General features: G+C 33.3%; 2 protein-coding genes across 4 annotated transcripts; one reads left to right on the forward strand and one right to left on the reverse strand.

Moving 5' to 3' along the window:
* Positions 1-2,980: 2,980 nt before the first annotated feature.
* Positions 2,981-6,605, reverse strand: LOC116027953 (uncharacterized protein At5g41620-like). Its single transcript, XM_031269746.1, has 3 exons — positions 6,132-6,605; positions 5,459-5,584; positions 2,981-4,641 (listed from the first exon to the last, which is right to left on the reverse strand). The coding sequence occupies exons 1-3, from the start codon at positions 6,537-6,539 to the stop codon at positions 3,199-3,201; spliced, it is 1,977 nt and encodes a 658-aa protein (XP_031125606.1). The 5' UTR covers positions 6,540-6,605; the 3' UTR covers positions 2,981-3,198.
* Positions 6,606-15,886: 9,281 nt separating this feature from the next.
* LOC116028044 (F-box/kelch-repeat protein At3g61590-like) lies at positions 15,887-19,910 on the forward strand. 3 transcript variants are annotated; one of them, XM_031269836.1, is made up of 5 exons: positions 15,887-15,982; positions 16,864-16,929; positions 17,019-17,081; positions 17,857-18,711; positions 19,290-19,910. In XM_031269836.1, exons 1-5 carry the CDS (start codon positions 15,902-15,904, stop codon positions 19,623-19,625), a joined length of 1,401 nt encoding a protein of 466 aa, XP_031125696.1. In that variant the 5' UTR covers positions 15,887-15,901; the 3' UTR covers positions 19,626-19,910. The 3 variants fall into 3 exon arrangements, with proteins under 3 accessions (XP_031125696.1, XP_031125698.1, XP_031125697.1); XM_031269838.1 differs by lacking the exon at positions 15,887-15,982 and adding an exon at positions 16,697-16,722; XM_031269837.1 differs by lacking the exon at positions 15,887-15,982 and adding an exon at positions 16,725-16,765.
* The last annotated feature ends 554 nt before the right edge of the window (positions 19,911-20,464 follow it).

Genomic DNA, 20,464 nt, shown 5'->3' on the forward strand with positions numbered 1-20,464 from the left:
CATATAATAATAGGCGTTTAGATGTGAACCTACATTTCACAATACTATCAAGTACATACACTGACATATTCAAGTGGACTCAAGATCTGTGATTCTAAAAATGTATCGTATGCAAAGTTACAAGTCTATTTGATGAGATGTAAAATGCACTCAAGATGGTTACACTAGTACATATCATAAAATGCACTTAGTATTGTTACAGAAAATTCACTCAAAATTTAAAATAATTATCAAATTGCCACTACATTTCTTCTTGTGTGGGGACAAAAACATATTGAGGGTGTTTGGTAAATAACTGTTAGCTAATTGGATTAATGAGTTTAACTAGTTGATAACATTAGCTGATTGTAGGAAGATGTTTGGTAAATTAGTTGTTAGCTTATAACTGATTAAATGCAAAATGACTTTCTCAAAAAGTTTACTGAAAAAGCTACTTTGAATAATTTTTTGAAATTTAGCGTTTTGGAGCAAAAAGCTGTTACAAAAAAATTAATTAATCAAACACCTATAGTGATTTTTTAACCAAGTCAAACAACTAATAATAATGGTCAAATAAATTAAAATTAGCTGATATGCTAACTATGTTACCAAACAAACCATTAACAAAAACACACATCATTTTGCATTGGTAGTACATGAAACTCAAACCCCAAAATTAAACTTTTAATTAAGGGGCAGATTTGATATTTCATCTATATATCTTATTTTAATTATCATGTCCACAATTTAAGAATGAGTGATGTTATTTTAATTATCATGTGTACAATTTAAAAATCAACCAAATTCTAATTCATTTGCTTCTTTTCTTTAATATGGTCTTCATACTTTTAAATTCGAATTTTTACACTTAAATAACTCATAATTTAATTTTTAAATATATAAATTTTATTTTCTAACATTAAGTTAATTACTATAAAAAAAAATCAAATCATAAACCATTTAACTATCTTTAACTGCATCAAAATCTAACAATCATGGTCCACACAGCTGTGTGAACCATAAATAAAAAGTACTCCGTACATTATTTGTGAATACATTATTTTGTATACTATCAAATAATATACATTCAATACATAAAATAATATAAACTTTTAGTATATTAAAAATGCACCTTATATTCAGAGAAAGTATATTATTTGAGTAGCAAAAGTACATTATTTAGTATAATGTACATTCAGTACACAAATAATATATTTTTAATATATTAAAAATGTATTTTTTTTATGGTGGACCATGGTCCACATAATAATTTATGAAAATCTGACACATAATGATGGCAAATTATTCTGTGAACCAGGGTCCAAAATACACAATTTACATACTGAATGTTCATAATTTATATGATGAATGTTCACAATTTACATACTAAATGTTCAGAATTCAAATTGTGAACATCTACTATACTAATAAGAGCCAAAGAGAGTTAGGTCTAAAATGGGTAGAAAAAATGGCGGTCAAATTATTTAATCAAATGGATGGTTCCGATGAATTATTTAATCCAATAGATGGTTAAGATAATTCAGATTAATATTATTAATAGAGATTACCTAATTTAACCTTACTTTTTATGATTATCCGTTAAGTTTTCCGTTAAATATTCTCTTCTCCGTTAATATTCCGTTAACTTTTAACTTACCCATTAATTTCTATAAGAAAAGGTCTTAGGTTCGAACCTCATCTCAATCAAATTTGACATAATTAAGTTTCTCACTCTATTTTACTCTTATTAAATTAAATAAATTAGTAGTTACAACAAAAAATGATACATATGTATTTATTTAATTTAGAATTATGTGTCTACAATACCTTTATTTGAAAAAATTATTCATTATCAAAAAATTAAATTAAATAAGAGAAATAATTCCATTAGTTATATTGTCTTTATTTTCTCTCATGCAAAGATTCTTTACATTCAAATTTATCAATTGATATTCATTACATTGTCCATTATCTTATTTTTACAATATCATGTAATTAAATATCAAAGTTATAGTACAAAATAATGTTATATATTTATTTACCAAGTATTTTATTAATAATATGAAAAAAAATTAAAATAATTTGAAGCTAATTATATTAATTAACTACTTGGGGATTGGTTGACAAAGAGAGTACTCAAATAATAACCCAACAAATTGAGTCAGAATCACTCTATTTTACTCTTATTCAATTAAATAAATTAGTAGTTACACCAAAAAATGATACATATGTAACTACTTGGGAGATTTGTTGACAATGAAAGTACTCAAATAACCCATTACCCAGCAAATTGAAGCTAGAAACTACCTTTTAATATCTTTAGAATACATAATATTTTAAATTTTTAAATTTTTATTAATTTATTTAATCTTTTTTCTTAAACTAGGGATTTCTTTATCCACAATAACTCATTCAACAATAATGGTTAAACCAAATAAACCCCACGCAGAACGCCTAAAGGAAAGTCCATAGCTCCTATATCATAATCTCATTGCATGACGTTGTCATCTATGCTACCAACAATAACCGAATTGCAAATAACACACTACCAACAAAAATGAAGAGAACAAATAGTAAAGATGAAGACAATGACAATGTTACTCAAAAGAGAATTAAGAACACTTAGAAAAATTCAAATTAAAAGTAGTATTTATTTAGATTATCGATTTTACAAGGTTGCAAACATTTAGTTTAGTAATAATTATAATGAATTTTCTATATTATCTTGGATTCATATACTTTGAGTTAGGTATTTAAATAAAAAAATTCGACATTCAATTACCCATGTATAAACTTCTCCATTGATATACTTTCAAATATTTATTTAAATATAAACATTGGGCATTAACCAATTCGCGCAATGGACGTATAAAACTAGTTCACTATATAAATGGACGTATAAAACTAGTTCACTATATAAATGGTCATGGGTCCATGGTATAACTATTGTATAATGAGACAGCAAGACTATTATATGGAGATTCTATATGGAGAAACCAGAGGCAAATAAAGGATCTCTAAGATTGATATTATGAAAATTAAGTTGGGAATGCGTTTATAAGCACAATTTACATCTGTATAGTATGATCTCCATGTCAAAGTATAGTATAGCATAACCAACTCACACACTTATTACAACAGTATGACAGTAACAACAGATTCATAGCAACCATTAGAGCCAGAAAAGGTTCCATCTTTCAACCTATGACTCAAAGAAAATTATAAGGAAACCTTCGAACCTTTTAGGCGGGAACGTGACCTCTGACCTCGTGCTCTTGCTTCTAGTAGCTTTGCCTTCAATGTACTCTCCTTACACTCCAGAGGCAGCTTTGAAGATGATTCAGATATTTCGTTCTCGTGGCTCGGGGGGAGCTTCTCTGTCCATTGCCGGACTGGACTGGCCCTCCACACGGGATTGTTGAAGGAAGCCACGCTGTTCTCGTTTTCAGGTGGCATATTTACGTTTCCTGAAGAAAGGTAGTGGCTTCTTATCATATCGCCAATAACGTGGTTAGGGTTTAGTCCATTGGTTTTGTTCTTTCTGTCAGAACTATTCTCTTCTTCTGTAATCTCGTGCGTTCCAGGTTTCTTAGAAGGGCTTGTTTCAGCTAGATTTTCTTCGGTTTCTTTTCCCGGTTTCAAATCTGTCATGTGCTCTTGAAACTTAACCTGCAAATTGGATGGACTTCGACTCTTATTCCGAGATGCAAGTTTTGCTGTTGAATAGTTTGGATTTAGGGTTTCTTCAACATCGTGCTCCTCGGCTTCAATTACGTGGGATTTCAAGTCAATTGTACTCCCTTTTTGTAACTCGAAACAATGTGAATCACTATCACTAGAATCATCTTCGTCGCCCTCGTCTCGAGGGGCACTAGTGGCCATATTTAGAGGGATGGACTCGAGAGAGCTTCTGCGGTAGGCGGGTTTACCGGTCCTTTTGGCTTGGAGAAAGGTCTCGATTTCGGAGCTTAGTTTTTCCACTGCAGAGCTTCTCTCTGCTCCATTGTTGTTGGGGATTAGCTTCATTTGCATCCTTTCATCAAGCCATGATTCAGAAATATGGAGAATTAGGCGATCTTTGTCTGTTCTTCCTGTCCAGTTCCTGTCAGATTTCTGTCTCAGAGAATGAAATTCCTGTTCATAATCCCTAATACCCCAGGCAAACTCGTCGCAGAACTCTTCCAAACGCTCACGAGAATTCCTCTCTTTTTCTAGCTCTTTCGAGACACCAGAAAAAGATGTTTTCACCTCATAAAGCTCCCGAGCTAGCTTCCGATGCAAGCTCTCCGAGCGTTTTCTTAACTTCCTTTCGTCTTCCAGCTCATCCCTCACAGACTGCAAAGCAGCATTGATCCAATCTTGCTCCTTGCTTTTCCTTACCAGTTTGTCTTCCGTAATCTGCTTCATCAATTCATCCATTTTGTGTCTCTCGGTTTGCTGATTCCGCACCAACTCTTTGATACGGGTATGAGCACGGTCAAGCTCTTTCTTTAACGCTTTCACAAGGGACATATTGGATGCGTGCTGCTCTTCCAGGATCCAGATTCGATTCAGCACCTTAAGCAGTTCTGTGGACGTTTTGAGGCTATAACCTGTCTCCGTAATTTTCCCCTTGTAATCTATAGAGCTTGAAGGAGTCATTGCAGGGTTGTAAGGGGTTATCTGCAACACAGAAACATGTGAAAAGCTCGTCTTAGCTTTTATAAGCTACAAAATTCATTACATGAAAATTACGGAGCAGATATTGAGGAAACACCAGTTTCAAGAGTAGGAAAAAATCCCCCTTGGCTAAAAGTTATTATTTACAAGGATTTAGCTTTTTAGTGCCCAAACCATAAATTTGTCTGTGCATCTCTTAATATTTTCTTTAAAAGATAGTTTCCCATGAATAGACCAACGAAATAGAAACTTGCTGCTCAACTACATAAAAACGTTTCGATAAAGCCTTCTGTTAAGAGACTTACTGCCAGGCATATATGATTATGTTTTGAATTTGCACTTTCATTATGATGGGTTAAGGAAGGGTTTGGTAAATAGTTGTTAGCTGATTGGGTTAGTGAGTTTGATTAGTTGATAGCATTAGTTGATTGTAGAAAAATGTTTGGCAAATTGGCTATTAGCTGATAGCTGATTACATACAAAATAACTTTCTCAAAAAATTTATCGAAAAAGCTACTTTGAGCAGCTTTTTGCTAGTGTTTTGGAGCAATAAGCTATTACAAAAAGCTAATTAATCAAACACCTATATTAGTTGTTTAACCAAGTCAAACAGCTAATAACGGTTACAAAACGCCAAAATTGGCTTATAAGCTAACAATGTTACCAAACAGGAATGTTAACCGAATATGTTACTATCTAAAGTTAAGAACTTCAGCTATTTTCTACAAAAGGTAAAGCAGCAGAAGTGATAAAAATTAAGCCCCACAAGAGTGGAAGTTTGAGCAATATTCTTTTCACGAAAACAAAACACAATGTGTACCTCCATCGAGCTGCCATAACTGGCCGGAGATACAGGCTGAATGGCATGATTGTTCCTCTCAACTGGTCGATGATGTTGCATTAGTGATGCAGCAACACGCCGCCTTAAACTGCCCGGACTTCCTGACTGGCATCATAAACCAAGATTATCAGCAAACTATAAAAGCATAATAGAATGCAGCAACAGAGTTAATACAACATTAAAACCCAAATATTATCACATAAGAATCAGTGGGTTTTATCTAACTCTGACTATTGATCACACAAGCAGATCACAATTAGATTTCATGCTTAGTTAACAGTTATCATATACTACAGAAGAAGCTAAGTATCCTCACACTTAAAAGTTGTCCTTGCATTGCTAGGGCTACAAATAAGAACTAATTATCATTAAAAAAATACCAAGAAACAAATAGGGACCACAAAAATGAATGCTTTCAACTACATAAGCAGAAAATTATCAAAACAAGCACTAAAGAAACCTAAGAATCCAGTACAGTCTCTACATTCCATCTCTATGATAAACCATTAAAGAAACACTATAGATACAATCAGAAAACAAATTAAATAAAAGAAATTGCAGAATTGGAGACTCAGACTCAAAAACAAAAAATGATGCAATTAAGTAAAGTTTTTTTTTTTTTCCCAAAACCACGAAAAGATTGAATCTTTACCAAGTCAGGAGAACTGGGCGAAGGATCAGAGGGTTCAACCATCCTGGTATCCTCGTAAAGGTGGCGATGGGGGCGGTGGTCATGGCGCGGTGGTTGCAGGCGGCGCAACCGCGGAGGCGGGGCGTTATTGAGACCCTGGGGCATTGTGGAAACGGGGAGGTTGTAGTGATGGAGCTCCCAGAGAGTGGCGGCGAGCTTTCTTGAAGAAAGAGAAGGGAGATCAAATGGGGCGTGAGCAAAAGCGCTATCTGGGAGGTTCTCCTGTTGTTGGAGGTGGAGAATGGGAAAAGGTATTACTGGAGTGGAGTGCCCACCTCTTGTTTTCACTACTTTCTTCAACTTTTCCCCCAAATTTTCTTGCTTTTCTGCTGGCCCTGCTTCCCCACTTTGCTCCCACCTTTTTTTCATCTCTCTCTCTCTCTCTCTCTCTCAGCTGGAGCTTCTCTCTCTACTAATAATTTTTTTTTCTCTCTCTCTCTCTCCCTACATCACTACTAAACTCCTACCCCCTATTTCATCTGGGGTTAACTTGCTGGTATTGGCTTATTTCCCAGTGCTACATTGGAGTCTAGAGTCTAGACTACTAAGATTTGTTTACTACTTGAAAAATTTCTCTCATGTGTTTTTTTTTTTTTTTAAATTGGAAAATTTCATAATAAAAAACAAAAAATGTGTTTACTACCATAAGTTTTCATTTAGGAGATATTTGGTTGGATGGAAAACATTTTCCATGGAAAATGTTTTCCTTAAATTGGGGGAGAATAGTGTTTTATGTTGTTTGGTTCGATGGAAAACAATTTCCATAGGAAAATGTTTTCCTTATATTGGGGGAGAATAGTGTTTTATGTTGTTTGGTTGGATGGAAAACAATTTCCATGGGAAAAAGTTTTCCTTAACAATGAGGAAAATGTTTTCCTGACAAATCTTAGTTATTTTGTTTTTCATGGAAAACTAGTATCACAATTTTACACTCACCATACTTTATTAATTACTCTTTTTATTATTATTATTATATTATTATTGTGTAGGGATATATATACGTTATTATACTCATTATTCCTTACCATTCCCAACCCAACCAAATAATGGAATTCATATTCCCAGTAATTTATTTTCCACCAACCAAACAATGGAATCTATTTTCCTGGTAATTTGTTTTCCATGGAATTTGAATTCCATTTCCTTCAAATATTTTCCAGCGAACCAAACGAGCTGTTATAAAACTGGAAACATTTTCTATCAAAATTTTTATAAACTATTTTCTAATTGAAAAACTATAATATCTATTATGTATTTGCCTATATATTAGTACAATCATATTCTCACCATTATCCCCATATTTATTTAGTATTATGATTACTTTTATTATTATATTATTTTACTTATCACCATCTTCTATCTTTCGTACACGCATTCAATTATATAAACATAACTTATATGCTTACACTTAAAGTTATACATTATTCACATTATTACAATTAAAAACTTGAACTCTACACCATGTTCTAGATTTTAATTGAACTCAATAGATTAGTTGCTCAATACTCAATTCCTTACCGTCCGTTTGGTTCGCTGGAAAATATTTGAAGGAAATGGAATTCAAATTCCATGGAAAATAAATTCTATTGTTTGGTTGGTGGAAAAGAAATTACTGGGAATATAAATTTCATTGTTTGGTTGGGTTTGGAATGGTAAGGAATTATGAATATAAGTAGTAATATGTCTTTAACAATAATAGGCTGAGGGGAGAGGAGATATTCATGGAGTTCATGTAGCCAAAGGCGCTCCCCCGGTCTCTTATCTATTCTTTGCTGATGACAGCCTTCTCTTTTTTAGGGCGGATCATCAGGAAGCTCAGTCAGTGAAGCTGTGTCTGTAGGAGTATTGTGCTGCATCGGGTCAGGCCATTAATTTTGATAAGTCATCCATTATGTTCAGTTCGAATACGTCAACTTCTGCTAGGGATTGTGTGGCCAACTGCTTTGGAGTAAAAGTCTCCTATGATCTTGGACGCTACTTAGGCTTACCGGCATGCATGGGGCATAACAAATCTGCGAATAAAGGAATAAAAAGCATTATCAAACAAAGGAATATGCCTATTCCCGTAAATGCTATGTCATTCCAAGCCTATTCCGTGAACCAAACATGCTATAAAGGGTGCTTGGTTGGAATATCAAATCTTGAATCAAAATCAAATTCTTGATAATTAGAATAAGTTTTAAAAAAAGAACTATTTGTTTCATCGTGGACAGAAATCAAAATTAAAATAAATATAAACGTGTGTAAGATTTGAAAATATTTTTCCTTCTGTTGAGATTTTGATGCCCGTTGGCCTTTAGCTCCTAACCGAGAATGGTGAGTTGCCAAGTTATGAACAAGTTAAACTAACAGAGAAAGAATAGAGACAAGAAGAAGGAGAGCATTCTCATTCACTAGTCATTGTTATTACATCATAGGAATACATATATAATACTAGTAATAAAACCAACATAAATAATGACCGTTATAGGTTACAACCGTTACAATGCTAACAATAATGGCCACAAATATTTATTTATAACACTCCCCCTTGGACATTATTTGACAACGATCTTGTCTCATAAAAACTTGCTAGGAAAACCCTGTGGGAAAAACCTAGACAAAAAGAGTACAGGGTATATGAATGGTATATTCAAAGACTTTCATGCCTCGTTAAAAAATTCACTAGGAAAACCACGTGGGAAAAACCTAGTTGAAGAAAAGAGTACATGATATTTATAAACTCATGTATAGTCCTAGTTGCCTCATTAAAAACCTTACACTAAGAAAACCCAATGGGTAAAAACTTAGTTAAGGAAAAGAGTACAACCATAACTTTCTGCGTTTAATCTTCAAGATTTGGTGGTCTTCTGGACCAATAATTTATGTGTATGTTGTTGCTCCCCCTAAGGACAACAACTTTCCTGATTGCCTCGTTAAAAACCTTAACTTAAGAAAACCCGGTGGGAAAAACTTAGTTAAGGGAAAAAGAGTACAATCATAAGCCTTCAGGGCATCATCTTCAAGATTTTCGGGGTTTGTCTATTTAAGTATTTATTTGCAACTTTCTCCCCGTTTATTATATTATACTCCTGCCTCGTTAAAAACCACACTAGAAAAACTCAATGGGAAAAATCTAGTGAGGAAAAGAGTACATGGTATATAGATTGTAAAAGAGTACAATTGTTGGTCCTTTTAGGACCCACCCAATCTTCAGGATTGATTTAAGTAAATGTAGTCCACATCTCCCCCTGAAGATAACAATCTTCGATTTCTACATTGCTTAAAGTAGAATAATTGTTTCAAAAGGAACGTAGAGGAGATGATATGACAATCTTCAAGATTGTCACTATAAGTTAACATTTTATACAGTGATCTCGTGACTCTTCTGGAGCATATGTAGGTTGAATATAGTAAATATTCCTTAACCATACCTACTTAAAAACACACTTTTATTGTCCTCCCATAAGTCAGTGGAGATAGAACACACATAACTAACATGGAATGGAGATCAAAGACAATCATTACCAAGTGATCTATGAGAAAAACACACATTGGTTTATCCCACAAATTTTAAATTGGAGATACTAGAGGATATTTAGGGCATTAGGAACTATAGTTGATTTCATTGTAAGGACAATGTCAATCAAAATATGATCATAGAACTTCTGGTTCTTCCGTAGTGTTCCAATAATAATGAAGAAATGGACTTCAGGTCCTAAAGTGTCCTCAGTATCATTTTTGTGTAAACGGTTCCTTATCTTCTTCAAGAGATATAACCGTTAGTGTGATGAGCTTCAAGGCAATACTCGATCTGCAAGTCGAGATAATACTTGGTTTTCCAAGTCCTTTAATTTCTAAAATTCGTTTTTGGAGCTAATACCATTAAGCTCTTTATGATTCAATAAGTACTACGGTATATTTTGATCTTTACATTTTCCTACTTCAGGAGGAAATTACTCAGTTAATTGTGATCTGTGCTAAGATCATATAAAGACCATACCGTCCAGTGACCTTATTGTCATATGGTCACGACGTTTATTAGCTGCATATCTAAGTTTGTACTGCCAATTATCTTGTATAGCGGAACTTAATGTCATCGTACATGGGAGATTTGATTCAAATTAATCAAGGGTTTCTGCGTTAACCCATATGCTACAAACACTCGCTATTATATCACCTTATTGCTTTCATTTCTCTTTCGTACAAACATCCATTTGTAACCAGCAGGGTTATTATTCAATGGTGTATGTATTGTCAAGAGAATCTGTTTTAGCGAGTCGAGATTTGCCTTAATTGCTCCTTTAAATATTAAATAATGAGGATGCTTCTGGCATCTCACCTAGATCCAGTTTATTTAAATGAGCAATTATATAGGCGTGTGTTGTCGACAGTTTTAAAATTTTCTCCCAAAATCATGACAATTTTTAATCAGATCATTAACATTTCCCAGCATAAGATCTGATTGTTCCGTATCCCTAGTATTATGTTTGTTTGGTGCACCTTACTAGGGTTTTCGTCTTCTGGACAAATGTCTTCAGGACATAATTATTTTTAAGGCAAAAGTGACAATGCTTCTTTGCTAGATCTAGTATATATTATGATTCATATCTCTTAAACCGATAGATCTCCTATACTTCTGGCGTCAAGGAGTATCGAGATATATATTATTTGGTCCAATTTTGGGGATTATATATGGACCTTGTCACTCTTTTCTGATCAACATGATCAGTGTATATATACGCTATTGGTATGCAGTGAGTTAGATTTGAATATGTCAAGTATGATGTCCCCCAAAAAGATATCAATACTTGTGTGGGTCTTGGCATAACTTTTATGGCACACCAAATAATCATAAGCATGGTATGTTTCTTCAAAAAGTGCCAGAATAGCTTTAATAAAATTAAAGCAAAGAATATCAAATAATTGTAATGGCAGGGTTTGGCACGCACGTGAACAATGCCTTTTATATCCACACGTGAAACATACTTTGCTGCTAGGCCAAAAGTTATATGAAGTTGTCTTCGACTAGTTGAATAACTTAAGTTTGGGACACAATTGTGTATAGCTGATTAAGTCAGTTACTGACGAAAAACCTTGAAATCTAAAGTTAAATCAGCCAATATTGTGACTTAGAAAGAACCAATGATATTTGTAGTCAAAGCAATCCTTCAGGGATTTTTATAGGGCTATCTACAGGGTATGAGATTGAGATAAATATCAATTTCAATGGCCTACGTTAAAGACGTGCTCCCGTCCAAAATAAGATTGGTAAAATCATATTTTGGAGATAACCAAGGTCTAGATTTTTCAAAAAAAAAATCTATATATACTATGGCTGGCTAAAAACAAGAGTCCACTTATTATTCGCAAAAGAAACTATATATCATGGAAATATAACTGAATATGCATATAAACTCATAAAATCATGTCAGCCAAATAAATTGCACAAACTAGCATTTTAATTTAGGAGCATCAATAATAAATTCAAAGAATGATTTAAATGGCATCAATAGTAAAAAAAAAAAACTGGCCCAAATCAATGATTCTCGTAACCAAAATCAGATAGCCCAACATTTTCCTAGGCCCCAAAAATGACAGAAGAATATTATAAAGGACTAGATTAATCCAAAAATTGGGATTATTAAAGCCCAAAACTTTAAATAAAAATGAGTCCAGAATTTAAAGCAAGCCCACAATTCTTTTAATAAACCAAAAAGGTTCATCATTATTTTTGGATTATTATTGGCCGAATTTGGGCAAAGCAAGGCCGAAAATAACAAATGATGGAAGAAGATTTTAAGGATTTGGGTTAATGAAAGAATTAAGCCCAAATCTAAAATCAAATGGGTCGAGCATTTAAAACTAGTTCAAATACTTTGAAACAAAAGGACCCAAAAATCATATAACTGCTTTGATTGTAAGTCCAAATTAAATTAGCCTAGAATGTAAGAACTTAAATAGGCTCAATTCAATTTTTCTAACAAAGTAGTCCATCATTGTAATCTATGAAGAGATTTTGATGCCCGTTGGCCTTTAGCTCCTAACCGTGAATGGTGAGTTGCAAAGTTATGAACAAGTTAAACTAACAGAGAAAGAATAGAGACAAGAAGAAGGAGAGCATTCTCATTCACTAGTCATTGTTATTACATCATAGGAATACATATATAATACTAGTAATAAAACCAACATAAATAATGACCGTTATAGGTTACAATCGTTACAATGCTAACAATAATGGCCACAAATATTTATTTATAACACCTTCCTCATTTTCCTTTTTTTTTTTAAAAAAAAAAAATCCTTCATGATTTGAGTATCATTTCAAGGAATAAAATATAATTAAATAAACAAGGTAATTACGTTTGAATATAATAATAATAAAGAATAAAGTGCAAATTGGTCACTGAGCGTAGCCTAATAGTGTAATTATGTCACTGAACCAAAAAAGAAAGTGCAATTAGATCATTGAACACTCCAAATATATGCAATTTCACCAAATAGCATGTTACTATTCATTTCATCTTGCTTAGGTGTATGAGTTGACATTTTAAAATAATTTTTAATAATAAATTTTAAAAATAAAAATTAAATTAAATTAGAAAAAAAAAAGTTAATTCCATTTTTGGTCCTAAATTTATAGGTGGTAATCCGCTTTTAGTTCTTTTTCAAAGCATCCCCTTTTGGTCCTACTATTATTGCGGCATGTTCATTTTTGGTCCTCCGTCAACAAAATCGTTGAAATGTCGTTAAATACAAGGACATTTCGATCTTTTTTTTTTATATAAAGTGGGTTGACCCACTATATTTTTATCATGCCACAATAATACTAGGACCAAAAGGGGATGCTTTGAAAAAAAAAATACTAAAAGTGAATTGTTACATATAAATCTAGGATAAAAAATGGAATTAACTTGAAAAAAAAAAAAAAAAAAAAACATAGCGGCCACCCCTCCTCCTAGACAAAGGAGATCTCTTCGTCTCCAACTAGAGACGAAGGAGGGGGGATGGGGGGCTGCCAGCAGTTGTCAGATTTTTTATTTTTTATTTTTAATTAATTTATTTATTTTAATAATTTATTATTAAAAATTATTTTAAAATGCTAACTAACCATCCACCTAAGCAACACAACCTGATGAAATAAATGGTAACCTGCTATCAGGTGAAATTGCATACATTTGGAGTGTTCAATGAATGACCTAATTGCACTTTTTTTTTTTAGCTCAGTGACCTAATTACATTTTTAGTTTAGGTTTAGTGATCAATTTGCACCTTATTAATAATAATAATAATAAGGAATAAGTGTCAAATAGGCCACCGAACTACACACGAAACTGCAATTAGACCATCGAACTAAAAAACAATGCAATTGGGTCCCTGAACTACACAAATTCATGCAAATTAATTTTGGCTGCAACTAGACCACAATTTTCTTTTAATTTTTTTTTGGTTATATCAGATTTATTTTTTTTTTTCTTTTCATCTTCTCACATTTTCTCTTTCATAATCACACTTACAAAAACTCCTCAATAACTGTGAAAAAACTTAATTGATAAGAGCATCCTTAGTAGTGGAGTTATTTCACGGTTATTAAGGAGTTTTTGTAAGTGTGATTAGAAAAGAAAAAATGAGGGGAGAGAAAAAAAAATAAATCTAATTTTAAAAAAAAATTAAAAATTAAAGTGTCAGGCGCGTTTGACGCGCCCAGCAGGCGCAGGTGCGGGTAGTCGGGCGCTGTTGTGCGCGAAACGCGCACAACATGTAACTTTCCAACCTTTTTCTCTGCAAAATCACTGTTCCAAAAAAACTTAATTTGCAGGAGTTCCTTTTCTCACTCTCTCTCATTTTCTCTCTCCTCCATGTGGCTTTCCTTGACAAAAACCAAGTATTATCTCCGGATGGAGATGCTCTAAGAGCATCCTTATCAGTGGGGTTTTTTTTCCGATTATTGAGGAATTTTTGTAAGTGTGATTAGGAAAAAGAATGTGGGAGAAAGAAATGAAAAAGAAAAACAAAACAAAGTCTGACTTTAAAAATAAAAGAAATAAAAAAAATGAAAAATTAATATAAAAGTCAGAGTGGCCGCCAGGGGGGGCGGCCACTCTGACTCGCCCAGCGGGTGCCTCACTTGCACACTTCCGTCCCTTTTTCCTTTTTTTTTTTTGTTTTTTTGTTATAATCTGCAAAAGCCTGCAAAAACTTTGCAGGAATAAGAAATGCATTGAAAATGATCCTCACATCAGTTCAAGATCAAACTATGGTTCTTATTTACCGACATGATCCTCCCATGCTCTTCCACTATGGATGCTCTGGTGCTACAACAAAGAACTTGCCTGAGGTCCCATCACTCCATTCTATAAAATCTTGCATATTGTTGTCCTTGTAGATTATAACTGCTGCAATTTTATCCAAGATGTTAGTTGGTAGAAGATGGTCCAGAACTAGCCAGTTCCATCCCAACTCCCTATCCCAATAGTCAGCAACTGTGAGCATTAAATCATACTTTTTCTATTTTTAGTAAAGGTATTTTTGTCTCTTCATATTTTCTTTTATTATTTTGTCGGTTTCAACCGGTTTAACACTTTACTAAAAATCGATTGAAAAATATGATTACTAAAACTCAGATTCACACAAGTGTTACCCTTTGTAATTAGTTTTTAGTTTCTTCTTTAACTTTACTAATTTTTATAGTATACAAAATAAATTGACACAAATTTAACTAAAAAATTAATTTGAATAAAATTATATACTCCATATATATATAAAAATAAAAATAAAAATTACATGCTTTTTCCTCCATTTTCTTATATCCAAACCCAAAAATAACAATTAATTTGTGTGAAAATTTAATCAACTATAGTTCAAAAATTTAGGCGGAAAAAATTCATCAATCTAAATAAGGCTCAAAAGCAAAACTTGAAAATTGAGGGAGTATGAATAGTAGTCTAACATAAATTATTCCTTTATGTTATTCCTTATTTACTTTTTCAATATATATTATTTTCATCTTGTTAAACATATATAATATATAAACATAAATGTGCAGTCCAACTATTAAATTAGGCTTTTAGTTGAGATGGAACATATGCTTCAATTTAGTATCAGAGTTAACTCCATGTCAAAGATCATGGGTTCGAATGCCCGGTAACCGGACGTATTGAGCATATAATATATGACTTTTAGTTTAGATGTAGTATATGCTTCAGTTCATCAAATTAAATATGGTTCACTGTATTAGGCACTTTGAGAATGTAGAATTTCTACTGTTTAAATACCAATTCCATACAACTTTTAGGTAAGTTTGAAAATTTCATACTAAAACAGGATTATAATATTCTCTCAAAAAAAAAAAAAACAGGATTATAATATTGAAAGCAAAATTTCCTTTCAGATAATATTGAAAGCAAAATTTGAAATAACGGAGTAACATAAATTATTCCTTTCCGTTATTCTTGGTTTACTTTTTCTACATATATTTTTTCTATGTGCATAACTACTTACTAAATACAGCTCACTATATTAGACACTTGAAATACAGATTTTTCTCTTTTAAATACCAATTCTTATCAATGTCTTTGACTTAATTTTTTTTTTTTTGTCAATTTTAAAGATTTTAAGTAGATTTGTTATTATTATTATTATCCATCATAATATAATTAAACTGGAAGATTTGGATGATCAAACTAGGAGGATTCCGATGAGAGAAAACTAAACAGGGCTATCTGGTTTCTCCCTCCTTCACATAAAAGATAATGGAAGACAATCTCGAGAAGGTTGTTGTAACAAACGGAGAATATGAATTTATTCATTATCGACCCAAATCAAATTACAAGGTATGATGCGTAGATCAAGTCTTCTTATTGTGAGATAATTTTGAATTTGCTTCTTTGCTTTATAATTCTAAGATTTTAGATGTTATTTGTAATGTTTTTCGAGTTTTAGATCAAAAGATTAGTTTCGTCCGTTTGTTATTTGAAAAAATAGAGAGAAATGCGTAGAAAGAATAGTGATAATAAGTTTTAATTTTAAAGTGTTATCCCAAAAGTTGTTATTGATATGCCAATTTTTATATTGATATTTATCTGATCAATTGTATGGAATAGGGATATTGGGTCGAAAAGAAAGATAATCATTTAAGATCAAATACTTCTTCAAAATCAAAGAAGGTAAGACTAAATGGATATCAATTACGGGAACGGATGATAATAATTAAAATTCACATTGATTTAAGAATGAGTAATGAGGAATTGTTATTTTAGTAGAATCTAATTCTCATCCTCTGAAATATTGAACAGGAAATTTGGGTTGTGAAGAAAGATAATCGATTAAACTCGCATGTTACTTTAAGAATGGACAAGGTAATATTATCATTCATTTTTCTGATAATTGAAAAACTAAAAATCATTAAAATTGTAACTATTCAAGTAAAAGAAATCTGAAAAAAAAAAACAAAAACAAAAACAAAAAAGCCAAACACGAGCATTTGACACCTGTAAACTACCACTGTCCAGTTTTGGGTGTTCTTGGCGGCCTCATCTGGGTAGAAATGGGAGCTTTATTTCTGTAAATCTCAGTAAATTATCTTCAATTTGCTAACGAGTTTCCCAGATTCTTTAGTTAAACAGTTTATCTCCCTCTTCCTTTTCTGGGTAATCTTCCAAATTATTTTTTATTTTACCTAAACTGATTAGTTTATATTTTGTTTGGTGCGCAGAGAGGAAACCAAACTAGGCTCAGAAGAAAGGAACCATCGGATAACTATGTTTACAGACCAATCATGGTATTGTTTGTGTTGTTTCTTTGATTATTAACTTTGTTTTCTATATTTTGTTTCCATTCTTTATGTGTATAAGTTGTTAATGCTTATAGGGAAGCTCATCTCGTCTACGCACTGGATGGGGAGAGGAATTTCCAGTTTTAAATCTAGCAAAGGTATGATCTTTTTTGCTAATAATTCTTCAAACACTGGGAATTTGCTTCTTTATGTTGTTCCTTAGTTTGCAATTTGGATTAATTTCTTGATTATGATGAGGAATCATATATATTGCTTCATATCTGTTAGTTCTTGATACTCAAGTGGTTAATATGCACTGTTTATGTCCTAAGAAGCCTATCTTGCAATTATGTGATTCTAGCTACTTTATATATGATAATCTGAACTATGCTTCAGTTGGATTTTGTTAAATGTTTAGAAATAGGGATTGCATATTTTTCTCCTCACAAAATCTTTAACTTGAGTTGGGCAAAAGTGATAATTTGTAGTTGAATTGAGCTTGGATTGCTCTTGTGAACATTTCAAATCCATGACCATTGCTGCTCTTTGGGTGACGAAGGAAACCCGCAACCATTACCCCGAGGGGGTGTGCACTGGGTAAACCCCGTCTTCTGACCCTAAGTAAACCAGCCTAGGTTGGCCATAGCTGATACCCCGAGGGGGTGTGTACTGGGTAAACCCCGTCTTTTGACCCTAAGTAAACCAGCCTAGGTTGGCCATAGCTGACCGGCTTATACCGAGAAGGCTGGGATACGAACTCGTGGACCATTGCTGCTCTTCATTATATATATGTTTGCTTGTGGATTCTTTAGAGTGGACTTACTAGTGCCTGAAATCTTTAGTAATCTTAAAAGATGAACTTCTGTATCTCTTATGTCTATAGTATACGTGATTAAGTTTTGTCCTCCTTCTGTGATCTTATCTATCTCTCAGGAGTGTCAACAATTAAATATGGGTGGACATTCATCCTGGTCTGATGATGAATTTGTTGAAGGTGAAAACGAAAAAACAATATTTTCCTCCGTTGTCAAAGATGCCCAAGAAAGCAGTACTGCTTCAATGGATATATTCCCTATTGACTTGCAAGAACAAATTTTAGCCCTCCTTCCGTTTCGTAATATCTTGAAAGCACGTACTGTTTGCAAATTGTGGAATGAAATTGTGGTTTCCAAAAAGTTTCAAGAATACGTATCGGGTGGCCTTTCAAAGAAACCTTGGTTCTACATGTCTGGCAACCCTGATGTATCTGATGCCTTTCTCTATAACCCAGTGTCAAGCAAATGGTATTGCTTTCAGTTGCCGTTTATGTTGAAGCATGACAGCGAAGTTGCTTCCTCACATGGTTTGGTGTGCTATACAGATTATGCAGGTGATCTTCTGGTTTGCAATCTAATGACTAAAAGGCACAAGAAACTTGCGTTGCCTTTGGGCGAAAAGAATTTTGAATACCGTGGCCTGGCATTCTCGGTGAACCCAAAGTCAAGTGAATATACTATTAGCGTTGTCAGATCAATGGGGTGTGATGTTGTGATAAATGTTTATTCTTCTGAAACATTGGTGTGGAATTGCCAGAAGAAAACTTTGCGGGACTGGAAGGGAAGAGCCGACTGTGTTATTTTGAATGGGATATTGTATTTGCTAGTCCTTTCTACCACTGCTTTGGCAGGGGATCAGCATGGCGTATTGGCTTATGATCTCAGTCCTCCACCATCTACCGACAAATCAGAAGACACCATGATAATCAATATTCCTTTCACTATCACTTGTGGCCGACTAATGAACCTGCAGGTAGGGCTGTTAACGAACCGAACATTAACAAACAGAGGTGGCTTGTTTTTGTTTGTTAATATTTCTGTTTGTTCATGTTCGGTTCATTAATAGAGTGATTTCGTGTTCATTTGTTAAGGTTTTTAAAAATTCTATTCGTGTTCGCTTGTTAAGCGTTCATTAGTGTTCGTTAACGTTAACGAAAACGTTCATAAACATGTTCGTTTACGTTTGCGAACACGTTTGTGAATGTTCATGAACGCTTAATAACCAAACACAGGCTAATGTTCATGATCAGAATTCATTCGTGAACAAGAAATAATCTATGTTCACAATATATATATATGTATATATATATATGCTTAACTGTCTGTTCATGAACATGTTCGCAAACATTATTAAAAGAACACAAACGGGCTTGTTCACGAGCTCTTAGCAAACGAGCTTACAACTGTTTAGACTCTGTTCGTTTATGAACCGAGCTCTAAAATTTGTTCATTTATGTTCGTTTATTAATAAATGAATATAAATGAACGCTTACTGAACACGAACACAAGTAATTTACTGAAAGCTCTATTCGCTAACACCCCTACCTGCAGGATAAGCTGGCGATGGTGGGAGGCATTGGCATACCTGGTCGACATGGAGTGATCACTGGAATTGGCATTTGGGTTCTGAAAGGGACGGAGTGGGAAGAAGTTGTGCGTGTTCCACCAAAGCTGTTGCACGCATTTGGAGAGTTAGACGATGTTTTCGCTAGCTGTGGTGGTGGCGACACGGTATACATCCACCCATATGGAGGGACTAACACACTCGTGTTTGACATGAATTCGAGAGAGTGGAAGTGGGCGAGGTATCCATTAAACAAGAAGTATCCTCTGCAGATATTCACCGGGTTTTGCTTTTATCCGCGGCTTGATGTCTCAGCGGGATGAAGCAGCAATCCTCCCACCGGTACAAGACGCTCGAGGCTGGCTTCGTTAGCATTGCATTCAAATTCTTTATCATTTTAGAGCCTAATAAGCATCATCCACTCAATATGCTACTTTCTTTATCATTTTAGAGCCTAATAATAAGCTAAGCATCATCCATTCAATATGCTACTCTCAAAAGTTGTTTCCACTTGTTTTGGGTTATTATTGTAGAAGAATTGGATGTCTGTTTTCTTAGCTAAAGAATTTTGAATTGTTTCATCATAAATATGTGGATTTTTGGAACAATGGGTGTCCTTAATTCCTTATGCAGCACTTTTTTTTTTTTTTTTTTTACTACAAGCAGCAAATCAAGGAGGTCAATAGGTTAAGAGTTACTTGTAATCTTGTGGTTACCAAATTAACAGTTTGATCAACTTAATCAAGGAGGTCAATAGGTTAAGAGTTACTTGTAATCTTGTGGTTACCAAATTAACAGTTTGATCAACTTGGCTATGATTACTCTAATTTTGTTGCTAGCTTGAATATGAGATTTGTTGTGTTGTGTTTCTGTGATTTTGACCTTTAATATCAGCGATTAATTAAAATTGCATATTGAGTGCATAGATGATGATTTTTATTTTTTACTCCGTATTGTTTTTTTCTTCTTTCATTTTTGATTCCATGGTTCAAAAATATAGAATGAAAACGGTAATGATCAAGTTTTATAGTTATTAAAAGATTTGAATGCAATATAATAAAAGTAAGCAAATAATGAGTATCAAATCCCACAGTTGGGTACACAAGTTCCCAACCAAACACAACCCTTGTTTAATAATAATATTGGAATAGCTTAAAGTTCA

Source organism: Ipomoea triloba, chromosome 8 (assembly GCF_003576645.1).
Source record: "Ipomoea triloba cultivar NCNSP0323 chromosome 8, ASM357664v1".
Classification (NCBI taxonomy): domain Eukaryota; kingdom Viridiplantae; phylum Streptophyta; class Magnoliopsida; order Solanales; family Convolvulaceae; genus Ipomoea; species Ipomoea triloba.

Excerpts from the sequence above, each read along its gene's own strand:
- LOC116027953 (XM_031269746.1), bottom strand. The coding sequence starts at position 6,539 with ATGAAAAAAAGGTGGGAGCAAAGTGGGGAAGCAGGGCCAGCAGAAAAG. Across the intron at positions 5,585-6,131 it reads CGCCCAGTTCTCCTGACTTG|TCAGGAAGTCCGGGCAGTTT; the intron begins GTAAAGATTCAA and ends TTATGATGCCAG. Across the intron at positions 4,642-5,458 it reads GTTATGGCAGCTCGATGGAG|ATAACCCCTTACAACCCTGC; the intron begins GTACACATTGTG and ends TCTGTGTTGCAG.
- LOC116028044 (XM_031269836.1), top strand. The coding sequence starts at position 15,902 with ATGGAAGACAATCTCGAGAAGGTTGTTGTAACAAACGGAGAATATGAA. Across the intron at positions 15,983-16,863 it reads GACCCAAATCAAATTACAAG|AGAGGAAACCAAACTAGGCT; the intron begins GTATGATGCGTA and ends TTTGGTGCGCAG. Across the intron at positions 16,930-17,018 it reads ATGTTTACAGACCAATCATG|GGAAGCTCATCTCGTCTACG; the intron begins GTATTGTTTGTG and ends TAATGCTTATAG.